At 48.6% G+C, this 18,103-nt stretch overlaps 1 protein-coding gene across 1 annotated transcript; it reads right to left on the bottom strand.

Annotated features, from left to right (window-relative positions):
• Window positions 1–3,203: 3,203 nt before the first annotated feature.
• On the bottom strand, window positions 3,204–16,882 carry trhra (thyrotropin-releasing hormone receptor a). Its single transcript, XM_068031009.1, has 3 exons — window positions 16,633–16,882; window positions 14,669–15,578; window positions 3,204–4,712 (listed from the first exon to the last, which is right to left on the bottom strand). The coding sequence occupies exons 2-3, from the start codon at window positions 15,458–15,460 to the stop codon at window positions 4,281–4,283; spliced, it is 1,224 nt and encodes a 407-aa protein (XP_067887110.1). The 5' UTR covers window positions 15,461–15,578; window positions 16,633–16,882; the 3' UTR covers window positions 3,204–4,280.
• Between the last annotated feature and the right edge of the window lie 1,221 nt (window positions 16,883–18,103).

Raw genomic sequence — 18,103 nt, 5'->3', positions numbered from 1 at the left:
CAAGAATAGGAAAGCACAATATTTTTTAGAAGTGTGAAACTTGTAAATATTGATGTTCAGAGACTTGGGTGTGCTTGTACAGGAAACACAAAAAATAGCATGCAGGTACAGCAAGCAATTAGGAAGGCAAATGGCATGTTATCCTTTCTTGCAAGGGGATTGGAGTACAAGAATAAAGAAGTCTTGCTACAATTGTACAAGGCTTTGGTGAAACCACACCCAGAATACTGTGTGAATTTTGGTCTCCATATCTAAGGAAGGATATCCTTACATTGGAGGCGGTACAACGAAGGTTCATTAGATTGGTCCCTGAGATGAGAGGGTTGTCCTATGATCAGAGGTTGAGTAAATTGGGCCTATATTCTCTGGAGTTTAGAAGAATGAGAGGTGATTTTTTTTTTTATTCATTTCATGGAATGTGGGCGTTGCTGACCACCCCAGCTTTTATTGTCCATCCCTAATGGCCTTTGAGAAGGTGGTGGTGAGCTGCCTTCTTGAACCGCTGCAGTCCATGTAGGGTAGGTACACCCACAGTGCTATTAGGAAGGGAGTTCCAGGATTTTAACCCAGTGACAGTGAAGGAATGGCGATATAGTTCCAAGTCAGGATGATGTGTGACTTGGAGGGGAACTTGCAGGTGGTGGTTTGATTTTTTTTTTAGATATTTTGATTTAGAGATACAGCACTGAAACAGGCCCTTCGGCCCACCGAGTCTGTGCCGACCATTAACCACCCATTTATACTAATCCTACACGAATCCCATATTCCTACCACATCCTCACCTGTCCCTATATTTCCCTACCACCTACCTATACTAGGGGCAATTTATAATGGCCAATTTACCTATCAACCTGCAAGTCTTTGGCATGTGGGAGGAAACCGGAGCACCCGGAGGAAACCTACGCAGACACAGGGAGAACTTGCAAACTCCACACAGACAGTACCCAGAATTGAACCCGGGTCGCTAGAGCTGTGAGGCTGCGGTGCTAACCACTGCGCCACTGTGCCGCCCCATGGTGTTCCCATGCATCTGCTGCCCTTGTCCTTCTAGTTGGTAGAGGTCGCGGGTTTGGAAGGTGCTGTCTAAGGAGCCTTGGTGAGTTGCTGCAATGCATCTTGTAGATGGTACACACTGCTGCCACTGTGCGCCGGTGGTGGAGGGAGTGAATGATTGTGGATGGGGCGCCAGTCAAGAGGGCTGCTTTGTCCTGGATGGTGTCGAGCTTCTTGAGTGTTGTTGCAGCTGCACCATCCAGACAAGTGGAGAGTATTCCATCACACTCCTGACTTGTGCCTTGTAGATGGTGGACAGGCTTTGGAGAGTCAGGAGGTGAGTTATTCACCGCAGAATTCCTAGCCTCTGACCTGCTTTTCTAGCCACTGTATTTATACGGCTACTCCAGTTCAGTTTCTGGTCAATGATAACCCCTAGAATGCTGATAGTGGGGGATTTAGCAATGGTAATGCCATTGAATGTCAAGGGGAGATGGTTAGATTCTCTCTTGTTGGAGATGGTCATTGTCTGGCACTTGTGTGGCACGAATGTTACTTCCCACTTATCAGCCCAAGCCTGGATATTGTCCAGGTCTTGCTGCATTTCTACACGGACTGCTTCAGTATCTGAGGAGTCACGAATGGCGCTGAACATTGTGCAATCATCAGTGAACATCCCCACTTCTGACCTTATGACTGAAGGAATGTCTTTGATGAAGCAGCTGAAGATGGTTGAGCCTAGGACACTACCCTGAGGAACCCCTGCAGTGATGTCCTGGATCTTTTATAACTTGTATAAAACACTGGTTCAGCCTCAGCTGGAGTATTACATACAGTTTTGGATGCCACATTTAAAGAAAGATGCGAAGGCATTGGAGTGAGTGCAGTAAAGATTCACGAGAATGGCTCCTGGGATGAGGAACTTCATTTCTGAAGTTAGATTGGAGAAGTTGGGACTGTTTTCCTTAGAGAAGAGAAGGCTGAGAGGAGATTTGATAGAGCTATTCAAAATCATGAGGAGTCTGGACAGAGTAGATAGGGAGAAACTGTTCCCACTCGTGAAATGATCAAGAGGCAAAGGGCACTGAATTAAGGAAATTGGCAAAAGAAGCAATGGCAACCTGAGGAAACTTCTTTCACGCAGCGAGTGGTTTGGATCTGGAATGCACTGCCTGAGAACATGGTGGAGGCAGATTCAATCGAGGCATTCAAAAGGGAATTAGATAGTTACCTGAAAAGGAAGAATGTGCAGGATTATGAGGAGAAAGCAGGGGAATGGCACTAAGTGAATTGCTCACTCGGAGAGCTGGTGCAGACACGATGGGCTGAATGGCCTGTGGGCTGTGCTGTAACAACTCAGTGATTCTGTGATCTCATTGAAACAAATAAGATTATGATAAAGCTTGACAGAGTAGATACTGAGAGGTTGTTTTCCCTGGCTGGAGAATCTATATCAAGGGGGCATAGTTTTAGGATAAGGGGTCGAACATTTAGGACTTAGATAGGAAGAAATTACATCACTCTAAGGGTTGTGAATCTTTGGAATTCTCCAACCCAGAGGGTTGTGGATGCTCCATCGTTGAATATATTTAAGATTCAGAGAGGCAAATTTTTGGTCTCTCAGGGAATCAAGGGATATTGGGAACGGGGGGGGGGGGGGTGGGGGGAAAGTGGAGTTGAAGCCCATGATCGTATTGAATGGCGGAGCAGGCTCGATGGGCTGTAAGGTCTACTCGTGCTCATATTTCTTGTGTTCTTATGTTCTTGAAGATTTCCTCCATTCCTGATAACAACACTTAACCAGCTTGTGGGGAAGGCACCACTTTTTGTCACTGCTCATTATCAGCAGGTAAATTGTACTGAATTTGGAATGATCTCTGTTTCACTTCATTTTCTTTCAGCAGGCATCAGCTGAGAAAAAGTTCCTATTTTAAAACGAGTAAAATCTAATTCCCTTTTAAATGATGTTATAGTCTCTGCTTCATTTAACACGTGTGATGTTGCATCCTGAATTCTAATGATACTCTGGGGAAGGAAAGAAATCTTCTACTGCCCCTTTTATTCGGGTTGCCAATTCTAGTTGGATGCATTCCTGGCTGTTTCACCACATGAACTTTCACCTCCAACAGCCCCACTCACTCAAAGAGTTTCCTCCCCCATCTGCACTATTTTTATAACTAATAAGTTAAATGGAAAGGAAAACACACATTTATTTTTAATTTCCCTGTTATTTTTCTCCTACATTTCTTGCAGCAATGTCCTGGAGATCAATCTTTAATTCCTGGAGAGTTAGCAACCCTTCCCTTCATCCTCTTAATTATAATTTTTAGTTATAATTCTTTGTTTGTGTCCTCATGTTACCAATTCCCCAACTAATGGAAACTGTCTTTCATAATTCACTCTCCCAAAACCTCTCACAATTTTGAAAGTCTCTGTCAGATCTCGTCTCTACCCTCTCCACAGCAGTGACAAAGGACCCAATATTTTTATACCTATGATTCCTGCTCCCATTCTATGAATCCTCACCGCCCTTTTTCATGGCTCTCATCCCCTTCCGATAACGGAGGTGCCCTGAACTCTAGCCTCCCATTCCTCATCCCATTCTCTGAATCTTTGCTGTCTCCAACCCATGATTATTATAAAAATTGGGCACAGAAACTTTGCGAGTTGCAATCTGGAGCAGGTAGTAGTGTAGTAGATTTAATGAGCATTTAGACAGTTGTATCAGATACCGTGATCATTCTGGAAGGGGGTGAATGAACTTTGACTGATTTTGCTAAGGTATGTTAAAGCCAGTTGTGTAAAACATTAAAGGATAAAATGTGCCCTAAGAGTTGGAGTTTGCTCTACCTGGTAATTATAAGTAAATTTGAAGTCTTGTTAAGATACAGTACCCTGAGGACGAGGTTAGTTTGCAGTGTCCTTCCCCTGAATTCCTATTTGATTTTTTTATCCTTGGGCTGCCTCTCAAATGTTGATTATTCTATACATTCTAACCATTATTGGCTCAGCACAACTACCATAACCCATGGATAACACCACATTAAGCTGGTGACATACGCGTCATGTTGACTATAAATATCGGCACAGAATTCACAATGAATACAGCGATGCAAAAGGAGCCATTTTGTACTTGTTTCATTAATCAGACTTTTTGGGGGCCATTGTATAGCGCTGTTTATTGTCATGCACGTATTGGTTTCCTCCTGTGTTTCTTCATCAGGATATTATTCATCCGCAATTAATAAAATGTAAATTAGTTTACTCGCCTAACTCATTTTGAAAAGTCATATCTCAGGCAGATGTCGGGCTTGACTGAACACCACCTTTGGTGATGCTCTGGTGGCAGCAAAGGAGACTTTCTTGGAGAGCATGAACTGCTCAGTGATGTCTTCCAGCTCAGTGTTGAAGTGATCAGGGCTTCCGTTGGAAGGCTCCTTGATGCTGTAATTGAGAGCCACGCTGTAACTGGCTGGTTTCTCTGACTGTTTCTCCTCGCACTTGTACAGCTTCCTGAAGGCTGCCCTGAACTTCTGAGACATCAGGTTGTAAATGATGGGGTTGACGGCACTGTTCAGATAGATGCAGACTCGGCAGAAGAGCAGGATCCAGGGATCAGTGAAGGGTTGACTCAGGAAGGAGTTGACCACCACAAGGGTCCTGTAAGGCATCCACAGAAGAGCAAAGAGGATGACCACCACGGCCAACATCTTGGTCACCTAAACAGCCAAACAGGAGAACGTATTCTGTAAGCATTGATACTGACCTCAACAACACAAATTTTTATCAGTTTTCATTTCCTGTTAACTCCAGCTATTTACTGTTGTCCAAAAGTCATGCTATTATTCAAATAGTAGATGTTATTGTGAGACCTACTTGCATACTTTATACAGCCAGGATAACAGCATTCAGGGCAAATCAATGCTTGTACATTTTACTGCCATAGTTCCAAGATTGGACCACCTTCATTCTTTTACATTCAAGCCCCATTCCAGAGACTTGAGCATAAAATCTAAGCTGACGCTCCCAGTGCAATACCGAGGGAGTGCTGCACTGTTGGAGGAGCCGTCTTTCGGCTGAGACGTTAAACTGAGGCCCTGTCTCTTCCTTTGGCAGGAAGAATAAAAAAGCTAAATGGTGAGAGATTGCAGAGCTCTGAGTTGCAGAGGGATCTGGGTGTCCTAGTGCATGAATCGCAAAAGGTTTGTGTGCAGGTACAGCACGTAATTAGGAAAGCTAATAGAATGTTGCTGTTTATCGTGAGGAGAATTGAATACAAAAGTAGGGAGGTTATGCTTCAGCTATACAGGGCATTGGTGAGAACACATATGGGGTACGTGTATAATATTGGTCTCCTTATTTAAGGAAGGATGTAAATGTGTTGGAGGCAGTACAGAGAAAGTTTACTAGACTAATACCTGGAATGGGTGGGCTGTCTTATGAGGAAAGATTGGACAGGCTAGGCTTGTATCCGCTGGAATTTAGAAGAGTAAGAGGTGACTTGATTGAAACATATAAGATCCTGAGGGGTCTTGACAGGGTGGATGTGGAAAGGATGTTTCCCCTTGTGGGAGAATCTAGAAATAGGGGTCACTGTTTAAAAATAAGGGGTCACCTATTTAAGACAGAGATGAGGAGAAATTTTTTCTCTCAGAGGGTCGTGAATCTTTGGAATTCTCTTCTTCAAAAGGCAGTGGAAGCAGAATCTTTGAATATTTTTAAGGCAGAGGTCGATAGATTCTTGATAAGCAAGGGGGTGGTGGAAGGTTATTGGGGGTAGGTGGAAATGTGGAGTAATCAGTTCAGCCAAGAAATGACTGAATGGCAGAGCAGACTCGAAAGGCCGAGTGGCCTATTCCTGCTATGTAATTCATATGCTTGTATGTTCCAACTCTGGGCACCTCCTAACAATAAAGCAATAGTGTTCAGTATGGTAGTGTAGTTTATAGATCAGAGTTGTCCAACATATGGCCCGCTGGACAGGATCCGGCCTGCCAAAGGTTTCCATCCAGCCCACAGATGGATTTCAGAGATGAGAAATTTTCCACTGTCCTCTTCTTTCAGACCGGCTTTTTAAAACAAAATCGCACTGTCTGTTTTACTGCTGACAGGTGCAGACATCGGGAACAGCAGTTTTCCAACACCGAACAGGTTCAGGGTTTTCTGGCGGGCTTTTAAAAAAAAGTCAGAATCTGCTGAGAGAGAGGAGGGGGCCAGAGAGAGAGAGGGGGGAGAGAGAGAGGGGGGAGAGAGAGTGAGGGGAGAGAGAGAGAGAGAGAGAGAGGGGGAAGAGAAAGAGAGGGGAGAAAGAGAGGGGAGAGAGACAGAGGGGGACAGAGAGTGAGGGGACACAGAGGCAGGACGACAGAGAGAGAGAGCAACAGAGAGGAGGGAAAGAGAGCGATCAAGATCACTCCTGACAATGGACATCTATCTGGAATACTCCGCATCGCTACAAGTATGCGGGTAAACATTGACTATTTGTGCAAGCAAAAAAAATGCCAGGTATCTCACTAAATCAGTGTCCAACACAGTGACAAGAAAGTAAGCCAATAAATTAATCTTCTCATTTAAAGCTTCTTCACAAAAATGCATATTTGTTGTTGATTTTATTAATAGTAAGATACATTTTAATGCCTTTATCTTTCCAAAATTGTCTCACTGGCCCCCGATGCAAGACAAAAATTGTAACGTTCCCCCACAGGCAAAAAGGTTGGACAACCCTGATATAGATGTTAGAATTATATTAGGGACTGGTAAAACAGAGTTCAAATCCTTCTGTGTCAGCTTAAGGATTTGAATACAGTGTAATAAAAAGCTGGTAATAGTGAAAGTGACCATGAAACTGTCGGATTGTCCTAAAACCGCATCTGGTCGACTAATGTCCTTGAAGGAGGGATATCTGCCGTCCTTACCTGGTCTGGCCTATATGTGACTCCAGTCGCACATCAATAGTTGATTCTTAACTGCCCTCTGAAGTGGCCTAGAAATTACTGTTATATCAAAACTGCTCACAGTGATTCATGAAAGCAGCCCATCACCACTTTCCCCGGGATGGACAATAAATGCCAGCCTTGCCAGCGATGCCCACATCATGAGAATGAATGATGACATGCAGTGAGGCTGAAGTTGGGCTTTACTGGAATGCTGGGTACGTTATTTTGGAAGAACGTTACTGACTCAAAAATGTCAGGACTCGGGATGAATATTCCATTTCTTTGACTGTTGCAGATTCCTGATACTATTCCTCACAGCGAGTCAAAAAATATGTCTTACCCTGAAATTTGGATTTGTTTTTATGGTAAACAATTGAACTATTCCGCAATTTGACTAAAGCTGTGTAAATAACAAATAATTCCAATTAAATGAGTTTTGAATTAATAGGAGTGAACTATATATCTTCAATATCACAATGGAGATATATCAGCAAATTGTGATGTGAAAGTGTGACAGGGAGTCAGTGGGCTGCATTTTCTGGGAACATTGGGGACGGGAACGGAGGCCAATGGGGACACTAAATCGGGACAGAAGACGTCGGACTAGAAGTCTGATGTTGTGACAACCCATCCGTGTATTATTGCCAGCAGCCGACCTGGAGAGCAGACTTCACACATCCACACAGCAGGAAGGTAATTACGGTAGTCAAGAACCCAAGTGAAAGCAATTTTATACTCTGTTTTGCATTAAACTGATGGCACATGGAAACCCTGGGCTGTCGGAGCCTTGCCTACTGAAAGAAGGGGACAAGGAGGCGGCTGGAAAGGAGAGCCATTGGGTGAGGCAGTGTTGATTGCCAGGGAGGGTGGAAGAGAGAGTGCATCGGGAATCGGTCTGAGGAGTAGGGCCACTGCTGCTCACACTGTGGGGGAGGCATATCAGGGTCCCATCGAGCAAGTGCCAGTTGTCTCAGCTGTCAACTGAGGGGAAGAAGGAGGGGCCGTTGGCTGTGAAGGCCTTGCACACAGGGAGAAGCAACCTGTCATTGGCCTCATTCACCTTGGCTCTGGGTCCCCTGTTGAGAAAGAGGAGCAGCAGAGACGGAGGGAGGACCAGGTACCAGCAGCTGTGCTTGCCACATGGGAGAACACAAACATTTGTGGGCTAGTTTGTTCAGATCTCCTCATCCCAACCACGTGAGATGTGGATCTCCAGAAGTGTGGTGGAGGACATGAGAACATAATGTCTCCTCTCATCCTTGTGCAGACACTCTAGTCTCACCATCCACAACTGCCTGGCCGCCCTGGGCCCCCGCTAGCTCCAGAGCCTCCTCCTCTGCCAGCCTCAGAGAATGCACATCAGGGATCCCACCGTCAGTCTTTGATGTCTCCCCTGGTGTTAAGGGCCCATTTCTCCTGAAAGCGGAAAGAGTTGGACTTCGCAGGAAGAACAGCAGAACAGTTGTGCTAGTGTCAGCCCTTCATCCTCTGATGGGGTCTCCTAAATGGCTCCTCCCCACGTCCACTCTCAGGGGAGGGAATGGCAATGAGCTCTGAAAGAAGATGGCCTGTACCAAGATGCAGCCATGCATCTGACAGGATGTGGTGATGTCTCATCCGTTTGTGACCTCCTTTATGGTCACTCCCTCCTCATGTTGTGCTCTCTCCCATATGGTCACATGCAGGCCCCAAACATAGAATAGGTACGGAAGACTCACCATGGCGAAGGGAAGGTGGTCATTGTCCCTTTTGCGGCACTGGACCCAGTTTCGGAGAGTGACCCCATGACTGCCCACCTCCTCTGCAATCTCTGCCAGGGTCACTTGGTCAGGCAAGAGGGTCTCTTCTCGCCATCCTTTGGAAAGAGGACCTCACACATTTCCCTTGCAGCCTGGAGGAGAATCTCCAGGGAGGCATCGCTGAACCGTGGGGCTACCCAGTGTCTTGCCACAGGTATGGTTCCATTTGGCTCCTGCTCCATCTGGTCGGTCCAAGATCATGGTGCAGGGACACAGGGAGGCGCAGGAGTCACAGTAGTGGTAGAGGGGGGTCTGACAACAGCAGCAGCAGCAGTAGAGGGGGGTCCAGGAGTTCCAGCAGCGGTAGAGGGGGGTCCAGGAGTTCCAGCAGCAGTAGAGGGGGGTCCAGGAGTTATAGCAGCAGTAGAGTGGGTCCAGGAGTTCCAGCAGCAGTAGAGAGGAGTCCAGGAGTTCCAGCAGCAGTAGAGGGGAGTCCAGGAGTTCCAGCAGCAGTAGAGGGGAGTCCAGGAGTTCCAGCAGCAGTAGAGGGAGGTCCGGGAGGTACAGCAGCAGTAGAGGGAGGTCCGGGAGGTACAGCAGCAGTAGAGGGGGGTCCAGGAGTTACAGCAGCAGTCGAGGGGAGTCCAGGAGTTCCAGCAGCAGTAGAGGGGAGTCCAGCAGTTACAGCAGCAGTAGAGGGAGGTCCGGGAGGTACAGCAGCAGTAGAGGGGGGTCCAGGAGTTACAGCAGCAGTCGAGGGGAGTCCAGGAGTTACAGCAGCAGTAGAGGGGAGTCCGGGAGTTCCAGCAGCAGTAGAGGGGGGTCCGGGAGTTCCAGCAGCAGTAGAGGGGGGTCCAGGAGTTCCAGCAGCAGTAGAGGGGGGTCCAGGAGTTCCAGCAGCAGTAGAGGGGGGTCCAGGAGTTACAGCAGCAGTAGAGGGGGGTCCAGGAGTTACAGCAGCAGTAGAGGGGGGTCCAGGAGTTACAGCAGCAGTAGAGGGGGGTCCAGGAGTTACAGCAGCAGTAGAGGGGGGTCCGGCAGTTCCAGCAGCAGTAGAGGGAGGTCCAGGAGTTAAAGCATCAGTAGAGGGGGGTCCAGGAGTTACAGCAGCAGTAGAGGGGGGTCCGGGAGTTCCAGCAGCAGTAGAGGAGGGTCCGGGAGTTCCAGCAGCAGTAGAGGGGGGTCCAGGACTTCCAGCAGCAGTAGAGGGGAGTCCAGGAGTTACAGCAGCAGTAGAGGGGGGTCCAGGAGTTCCAGCAGCAGTAGAGGGGGGTCCAGGGGTTCCAGCAGTAGTAGAGGGGGGTCCAGGAGTTCCAGCAGCAGTAGAGGGGGGTCCAGGAGTTCCAGCAGCAGTAGAGGGGAGTCCAGGAGTTACAGCAGCAGTAGAGGGGGGTCCAGGAGTTCCAGCAGCAGTAGAGGGGAGTCCAGGAGTTACAGCAGCAGTAGAGGAGGGTCCAGGAGTTACAGCAGCAGTAGAGGGGAGTCCAGGAGTTACAGCAGCAGTAGAGGGGAGTCCAGGAGTTACAGCAGCAGTAGAGGGGAGTCCAGGAGTTACAGCAGCAGTAGAGGGGGGTCCGGGAGTTCCAGCAGCAGTAGAGGGGTTCCAGGAGTTACAGCAGCAGTAGAGGGGGGTCTGGGAGTTACAGCAGCAGTAGAGGAGGGTCCAGGAGTTACAGCAGCAGTAGAGGGGGGTCCAGGAGTTCCAGCAGCAGTAGAGGGGAGTCCAGGAGTTACAGCAGCAGTAGAGGGGGGTCCAGGAGTTCCAGCAGCAGTAGAGGGGAGTCCAGGAGTTACAGCAGCAGTAGAGGGGGGTCCAGGAGTTCCAGCAGCAGTAGAGGGGAGTCCAGGAGTTACAGCAGCAGTAGAGGGGAGTCCAGGAGTTACAGCAGCAGTAGAGGGGGGTCCAGGAGTTCCAGCAGCAGTAGAGGGGAGTCCAGGAGTTACAGCAGCAGTAGAGGGGAGTCCAGGAGTTACAGCAGCAGTAGAGCGGGGTCCAGGAGTTCCAGCAGCAGTAGAGGGGAGTCCAGGAGTTACAGCAGCAGTAGAGGGGGGTCCAGGAGTTCCAGCAGCAGTAGAGGGGAGTCCAGGAGTTACAGCAGCAGTAGAGGGGGGTCCAGGAGTTCCAGCAGCAGCAGTGGGTTCCAGCAGCACTCCAGGTTCACTGTATCAGTGAAAGGCAGCAGTTGAAACAGGGTTGGCAGTGCTTTAAAGATTGCGCCACCAGCTACATTTTCTGCAGTTGATGCTGCTATCGAAGCCTCATAGCCCATTCTGTCCTGCAATAGGACAGGCTCGGCGTCTTGGTTTGTTAACTGGCCAGGTGCTGCGGCATCGCGGTCAGTTGGTGGCAGGTGTGACATGCGGCGATGCCACCCGTTTCTGGTGCCGCCACTGCAACTTACGATGGGCTGAAAGAAATTCAGCCCAGAGATAGGTTGATAGGTAAATTGGCCATTATAAATTGCCCCTAGTATAGGTAGGTGGTAGGGAAATATAGGGACAGATGGGAATGTGGTAGGAATATGGAATTATTGTAGGATTAGTATAGATGGGTGGTTGATGGTCGGCACAGACTCAGTGGGCCGAAGGGCCTGTTTCAGTGCTGTATCTCTAAACTAAACTAAAGAATCTGATACAGAGAGTGTGACGGGGAGTGAGTGTGACACAGTGTGATGGGGAGTGAGTGTTTTTTTTAATTCATTCATGGGATGTGGGTGTCGCTGGCTAGGTCAGCTTTTATTGCCCATTCCTAATTGCCCTTGAGAAGGTGGCGGTGAGCTGCCTTCTTGAACCGCTGCAGTCCATTTGGGGTAGGTATATCCACAGTGCTGTTGGGAAGGGAGTTCCAGGATTTTGACCCAGCGACAGTGAAGGAACGGTGATATAGTTCCAAGTCAGGATGGTGTGTGACTTGGAGGGGAACTTGCAGGTGGTGGTGTTCCCATGCATTTGCTGCCCTTGTCTTTCTAGTTGGTAGAGGTTGTGAGTTTGGAAGGTGCTGTCTAAGGAGCCTTGATGCATTGCTGCAGTGCATCTTGTGGATGGTACACACTGCTGCCACTGTGCGTCAGTGGTGGAGGGAGTGAATGTTTGTGGATGGGGTGTCAATCAAGTGTGCTGCTTTGTTCTGGATGGTGTCGAGCTTCTTGAGTGTTGTTGGAGCTGCACCCATCCAGGCAAGTGTGACACAGAGAGTGTGACAAGGAGTCAGTGAGACACAGAGAGTGTGACGGGGAGTCAGTGTGAAACAGAGAGTGTGACAGGGAGTAAGTGTGTGACACAGAGAATGTGACAAAGAGCGTGACACAGAGAGTGTGACAGGGAGTCAGTGAGACACAGAGAGTGTGACGGGGAGTCAGTGTGAAACAGAATGTGACAGGGAGTGAGTGTGACACAGAGTGTGACAAGGAGTGAGTGTGACACAGAGAGTGTGACAAGGAGTGAGTGTGACACAGAGAGTGTAACAGGGAGTCAGAGTGACACAGGGAGTGTGACGGGGAGTCAGTGTTATCATAGAGTGTGACGGGGAGTCAGTGTGACGTGTGACACAGAGAATGTGACAGGGAGTGAGTGTGACACAGAGAGTGTGATAGGAAGTCAGTGTGAGACAGTGTGTGAAGGGGTTCAGTGTGACACAGAGAGTGTGACAAGGAGTGAGTGTGACACAGAGAGTGTGACAGGGAGTCAGAGTGACACAGAGAGTGTGACAAGGAGTGAGTGTGACACAGAGAGTGTGATAGGGAATCAGAGTGACACAGAGAGTGTGACAAGGAGTGAGTGTGACACAGAGAGTGTGACAGGGAGTCAGAGTGACAGAGAGTGTGACAAGGAGTGAGTGTGACACAGAGGGTGTGACAGGGAGTCAGAGTGACACAGAGAATGTGACAGGGAGTGAGTGTGACACAGAGAGTGTGATAGGGAATCAGTGTGAGACACAGAGTGTGACAGGGTGTCAGTGGGAGATAGAGAGTGTGACGGGGTGTCAGTGTGACACATAGAGTGTGACAAAGAGTGTGTATGATACAGAGAGTGTGATGGGGAGTCAGTATAACACAGAGAGTGTGATGAGAGTCAGTGTGTCACAGAGAGTGTGACAGGGAGTCAGTGTGACACAGTGTGTGACAGGGAGTCAGTGTGACATAGTGAGTGTGACAGGGAGTCAGTGTGACACAGAGAGTGTGACAGGGAGTCTGTGTAAGAGACTTTGATAGGGTGTCAGTGTGACACGGAGAGTGTGACGGGGAGTCAGTGTGACATAGAGTGTGACAGGGAGTGAGTGTGACACAGAGCATGTGACAGGGAGTGAGTATGACACAGAGAGTGTGATAGGGAGTCAGTGTGACAGAGAGTGTGACCAGGGAGTGAGTGTGACACAGAGAGTGTGACAGGCTGTCAGTGTGACACAGAGAGTGTGATGGGGAGTCAGTGTGACATAGAGTGTGACAGGGAGTCAGTGTGACAAAGAGAGTGTGATAGGGAGTCAGTGTGACAGAGAGTGTGACAGGGAGTGAGTGTGACACAGAGCATGTGACAGGGAGTGAGTATGACACAGAAAGTGTGATAGGGAGTCAGTGTGACAGAGAGTGTGACCAGGGAGTGAGTGTGACACAGAGAGTGTGACAGGCTGTCAGTGTGACACAGAGAGTGTGACAGGGAGTGTGTGTGACACAGGGAGTGTGACAGGGTGTCAGTGTGACATAGAGAGTGTGACGGGATGCCAGTGTGACACAGTGAGAGACGGGTCGTCCATGTGACTGAGAGAGTATGCATTAGTGGAAAGAATTTTAATTAGCTGGTCTGAGATTCAACAGTGAGCTCGTTGATTGAAATCCAAATTTAAGTTTTAAAAGTGGGAATTGTACCAATGTTAAATATAAGAACAGAAGTGGTTTACAAAGTCTTTCTTTAAGGGTAGTTGTGCATGCCTTCTGGTTCACTCCTCTGGAAGGCAATTAAGAACTCGCCTCCAGGATTGGCATCCCTATTTGGTGGCCTGGGGAGGTGGGAGGTCGATTCAGTGCTGGCCGGCAACCTTGGCTGTGTCTGCAGTGAGAGTGCTGCTGAGGGGCAATGCAGCAGGAACAGGATAGACACAATGGAGGCACGAACGGTCTGATGGGAACGGTTGCCAGTGCATCACCCCCAGCACTATCAGAGACATCACCTTCAGGAGCTCCTCACACAATGGCCAGCATCTGCCCGCAGAGGACATCAGCCTTTTCATTTTTAGCTGTTACAGTTTAGAAAGTCTTGTACTCTCAGGCTGCCCTGGCCTCTTGCTGTGTAGCTGCCTCCTCTGAGTTGCCAAGGTGCTGACACAGTGTGGGGCCCCTGCGACGCTGAGGAAATTGCCATGTCGGTGGCAAATTGCAGTTAGTCGGCTGATTAATCATCTCAATTGGCTTCTCACTTCTGCCAGGCGGGATGCTGACATGCCAGCCTTGGGAAAAGCAGCTGGAGGTGGGAACACACTGGGAAACTGGCCAGATGCTTTTTCGGATGAAGGATCATCGACCTGAAACGTTAACTCTGTTTCTCTCTGCACAGATACTGCCTGACCTGCTGAGTATTTCCAGCACTTTGCTGTTTTTGTTTCAGATTTCCAGCATGTGCAGTATTTTGCTTCTGCATCTTTCTCTAATTTTGCTCACACCTCCCCCGCCGACCCCATGCACCCCACCCATCCCCATCCTCCCACCACCTCCAAACCTGCCTCCAAGGACCTGCTAAAATTCCCCCCAATATTTTGGGTTGATAACTTTGGGTCTGAGTATTTCCAGCAGTTTCTGTTTTTCTATTGAAGTTGAGGGTTGATGGATGAGTGGTGATGGATGAGTGGTTGAATGAGAGGAGGAGGAATATTCTGGAATCTATGGGGGGGGGGGCGGGGGCAGCTCGGTGGAAATCTTACTTCTCACCTTGTCGGTGACATTAACAAACCATCTGGGTGGGGAAGGGAAGATCCCAGCACAATTGCCGCCAATAGTTGGCTGTACTTGCCTGTCGTCTGGAAGTAGCTGTTGTGTTGGATGTCAGGGAGTCACTTGCTTTTGATGGATGTTGATGGTGAGCAGATCCATCCTCCCTTTGCTTGCTGCTCTCTGATGGGTCAGCGGGAATGGGATTCAGAAACAAAATGCTGCCAATCATCCAGTACAGGACAGTGGCCAGAACCAGAGGCGCGACATAGAACAGAAAGAAATCGAGGAAATAAATGGGGAGGTAAAACTTTCTGGAGACCCTGTAGTCACACGTCACCACAGTCATGTCCTTGTAGGTAGTCTGCTTGATGTCTAGTAGGAAAAACCACATCACACAATAGACACAAGTGAAAGCCCACACCAGCAGGATGATCTTTTTAGCTCGGGATGTAGTGCAGATAAACTGGGCTTTGATAGGATGGCAGATAGCAATGTACCTCTCAATGGTGAAGGCAGTTATTGAGCAGGAGGACACATTAATCCCCAGGTATTGGAGATAGGTGATGCCCAGGCAGCCCGTGTAACCATAAATCCAGGATCCGTAGATGGTGTTGGTGATGTTGGGGAGCCCTGCAGCCATTAATACCACCAGGTCAGCGATGGCCAGACTCACCAGGTAGCAGTTAGTGGGGGTTCGCATGTGCTTTGTGCTGAGGACCACCAACACCACCATGGCATTGCCCATGATGCCGACGCCACATATCAGCAGGATGAGGGACATGCTTGTCACCTCGTACTCACGGCTGTGCTCTGTCCTGTTCCTGTACACCTTGTTCAGCTGCTCCTCGTCGTAGTAGGACAGGTTCTCCATGGCCAGGCGAAGGGGCTTGGCTTTGTTGGCCTGATTTATTGGCACCGTGCTGTTGCAAAGGACGATTGGTGGACTATCCACATCCGTCCTGAACCGGGATGGAGAGAAGGAGTAATACCTGCATCAATCACAGATTGGCAACAAGGTTCAGTGAGGTGTAAATACAGCAGGGCAGTGTCCACACATTCTCCTCACTGTCTTCCAAAAATACCTTATACACATCAGTACAAATGAAAGTGTTTGTTTAAAGAGACCCCGAAAGTAAATACACTAACTAAACGATACTGTGTGCAACAGATTGCCAATCAGTGCAGAGATACAATACAGGCTGTCTAACTGAGTGTAGCTCCACTGCTATCCCTTTAACATTTATAACCAAGACAAGGTGGACTGATGTGTGACAGAATAATTAGATCATAGAGCGATACAGCCCACTTCGGCCCACTGAGTCTGTGCCGACCAACAACCACCCATTTATATTAATCCTACACGGCTAACCACTGCACCACACATATTGATTTGAAGGGGGAGCAGAGATATTGGTGAATGAGTAAACAGCATCCAGAGTACAATACAATTAGGATGGGGTCCTCCCAGGATCTCCAGAGGGGGAGGATAGGGTCTCGAGTGTCCTGCCAGAGTGCGATAGAGTCTAACCCTTCTTTACAAACTTCATATCACACCCAGAATACTGAGCCAAGTACAGCACTATCAAACTGGTTAAATATTTCCCTGCATGTTCACCTGCTGATTTAGTTCAAAAATATAACTCCTAATCTGAGCTAAACCTTGTTTGGAAAGTTGTATCTATGGATGTAATTCACAATGGCATTTGCCCCCTCTCAGTTTAGTTTCTAGAGATATCAGTGATGTTTTGCTGTCCCATATTTTCCGATCTGGGGTGATTTCAATGGTTGAGCTGGATTTCTCCCCTGCCCTCCCGCACTTTCCCCAACTTTACCCCCCATCACCCGGTGAAACCATCCACTAAACTGCCCACTTGACCATTTCAACCTCATTTCCCTCCACTCCCGATCTGCTCACATTCCGCCCACTCCTACCGATATGGAAATGGAAAATGAGCTAGTTCAGGAGTCCACACAGTCACATAAACCCAGTTAGACCCCACCCCACAAGCCGACACAAATGTACATGCCTGGAGTTTCTCCTACCTTACTGCTCCTGGCTGCGCTCTCCTTGGCTTCTGCTGTGAGTTGAGTTTGCACTATAGGAGCCGAGCTGAGCTGTTAGCTTCCCCCACCCTTCTCCCCTTCTTCTTCTCGTGGACTTGCTACTAACCAGTTTCTCTGTTACATCTTACTGCTGCGCCTCCACAAACACTCAGTAAGAACTGCCCAAAGCATTGAGCAAGGGAGCCTGTAGACTTTAACAGAGTCTCGGCAAAGCTAGTGACGCTCGCGGTAGATGTGACATGTCTGAATGCTCCCCACCCACCAGAAGTTTCACTTTGCACAACAGTTCCAAACAGATCGGTCAGAAGAAAGCCGATTGCATTGGGGAACCTGATCATTCACACAGCAAGCAGCGTCTTTCTATTCGCACCTTTCATTGGTTCGCATTGTATTTGTTTATACGGAGTTTTTGCACCATTTCTCTTCGTTTGAGGGGGGCCGGGGTGGGGGTGAAACCGAATTAAGCCCCAATGCAGAATGTGTGCACCTAATCTGGCTTTCCACTTGAGCCCAGCACTGAGGTCAATGCTACAATAAACTGTATGGGGTCTTCCTATGTGTTCAAATCAAATCCCATTGGAGGAAGAGTAAGGAGTTCTCCCAAAATTCATCCAACCAACGAAACCGGTTAGCTGGTGATTTATCTTATTCCTGTTTGTGGGAGCTTGCTGTGCATAAACTGGCAGCCTGCTTTCCTACATTACATCAGTGACCACACATCAGAAAAGTACTTCATTGGTTGTGAAGTGACTTGGGACATCCTGAAGCTCTAAAAGGTGCTGAATAAATGTAAGTCTTTATTAGAATCTTCTTCTCCTTCTTCTTTGGCCTCCTTGTCTCAAGAGACAATGGGTAAGTGCCTGGAGGTGGTCAGTGGTTTGTGAAGCAGCGCCTGGAGTGGCTATAAAGGCCAATTCTAGAGTGACAGACTCTTCCACAGGTGCTGCAGATAAAGTTGGTTGTCCGGGCTGTTGCACAGTTGGCTCTCCCCTTGCGCTTCTGTCTTTTTTCCTGCCAACTGCTAAGTCTCTTCGACTCGCCATGCTTTAGCCCTGTCTTTATGGCTGTCCGCCAGCTCTGGCGATCGCTGGCAACTGACTCCCACGACTTGTGATCAATGTCACAGGACTTCATGTCACGTTTGCAGATGTCTTTAAAGCGGAGACATGGACGGCCGGTGGGTCTGATACCAGTGGCGAGCTCGCTGTACAATGTGTCCTTGGGGATCCTGCCATCTTCCATGCGGCTCACATGGCCAAGCCATCTCAGGCGCCGCTGGCTCAGTAGGGTGTATATGCTGGGGATGTTGGCTGCCTCGAGGACTTCTGAATTGGAGATACGGTCCTGCCACCTGATGCCAAGGATTCTCCGGAGGCAGCGAAGATGGAATGAATTGAGACGTCGCTCTTGGCTGACGTACATTGTCCAGGCCTCGCTGCCGTAGAGCAAG

Source organism: Heterodontus francisci, chromosome 5 (genome assembly GCF_036365525.1).
Source record: "Heterodontus francisci isolate sHetFra1 chromosome 5, sHetFra1.hap1, whole genome shotgun sequence".
Taxonomy (NCBI): domain Eukaryota; kingdom Metazoa; phylum Chordata; class Chondrichthyes; order Heterodontiformes; family Heterodontidae; genus Heterodontus; species Heterodontus francisci.
This window is presented reverse-complemented; position numbering and strand designations above follow the sequence as displayed.

Coding starts and splice junctions, on each gene's coding strand:
- trhra (XM_068031009.1), bottom strand. CDS start 15,460: ATGGAGAACCTGTCCTACTACGACGAGGAGCAGCTGAACAAGGTGTAC. Junction 4,713..14,668: donor CAGCTACTTCCAGACGACAG/GCAAGTACAGCC, acceptor TTGGCTGTTTAG/GTGACCAAGATGTTGGCCGT.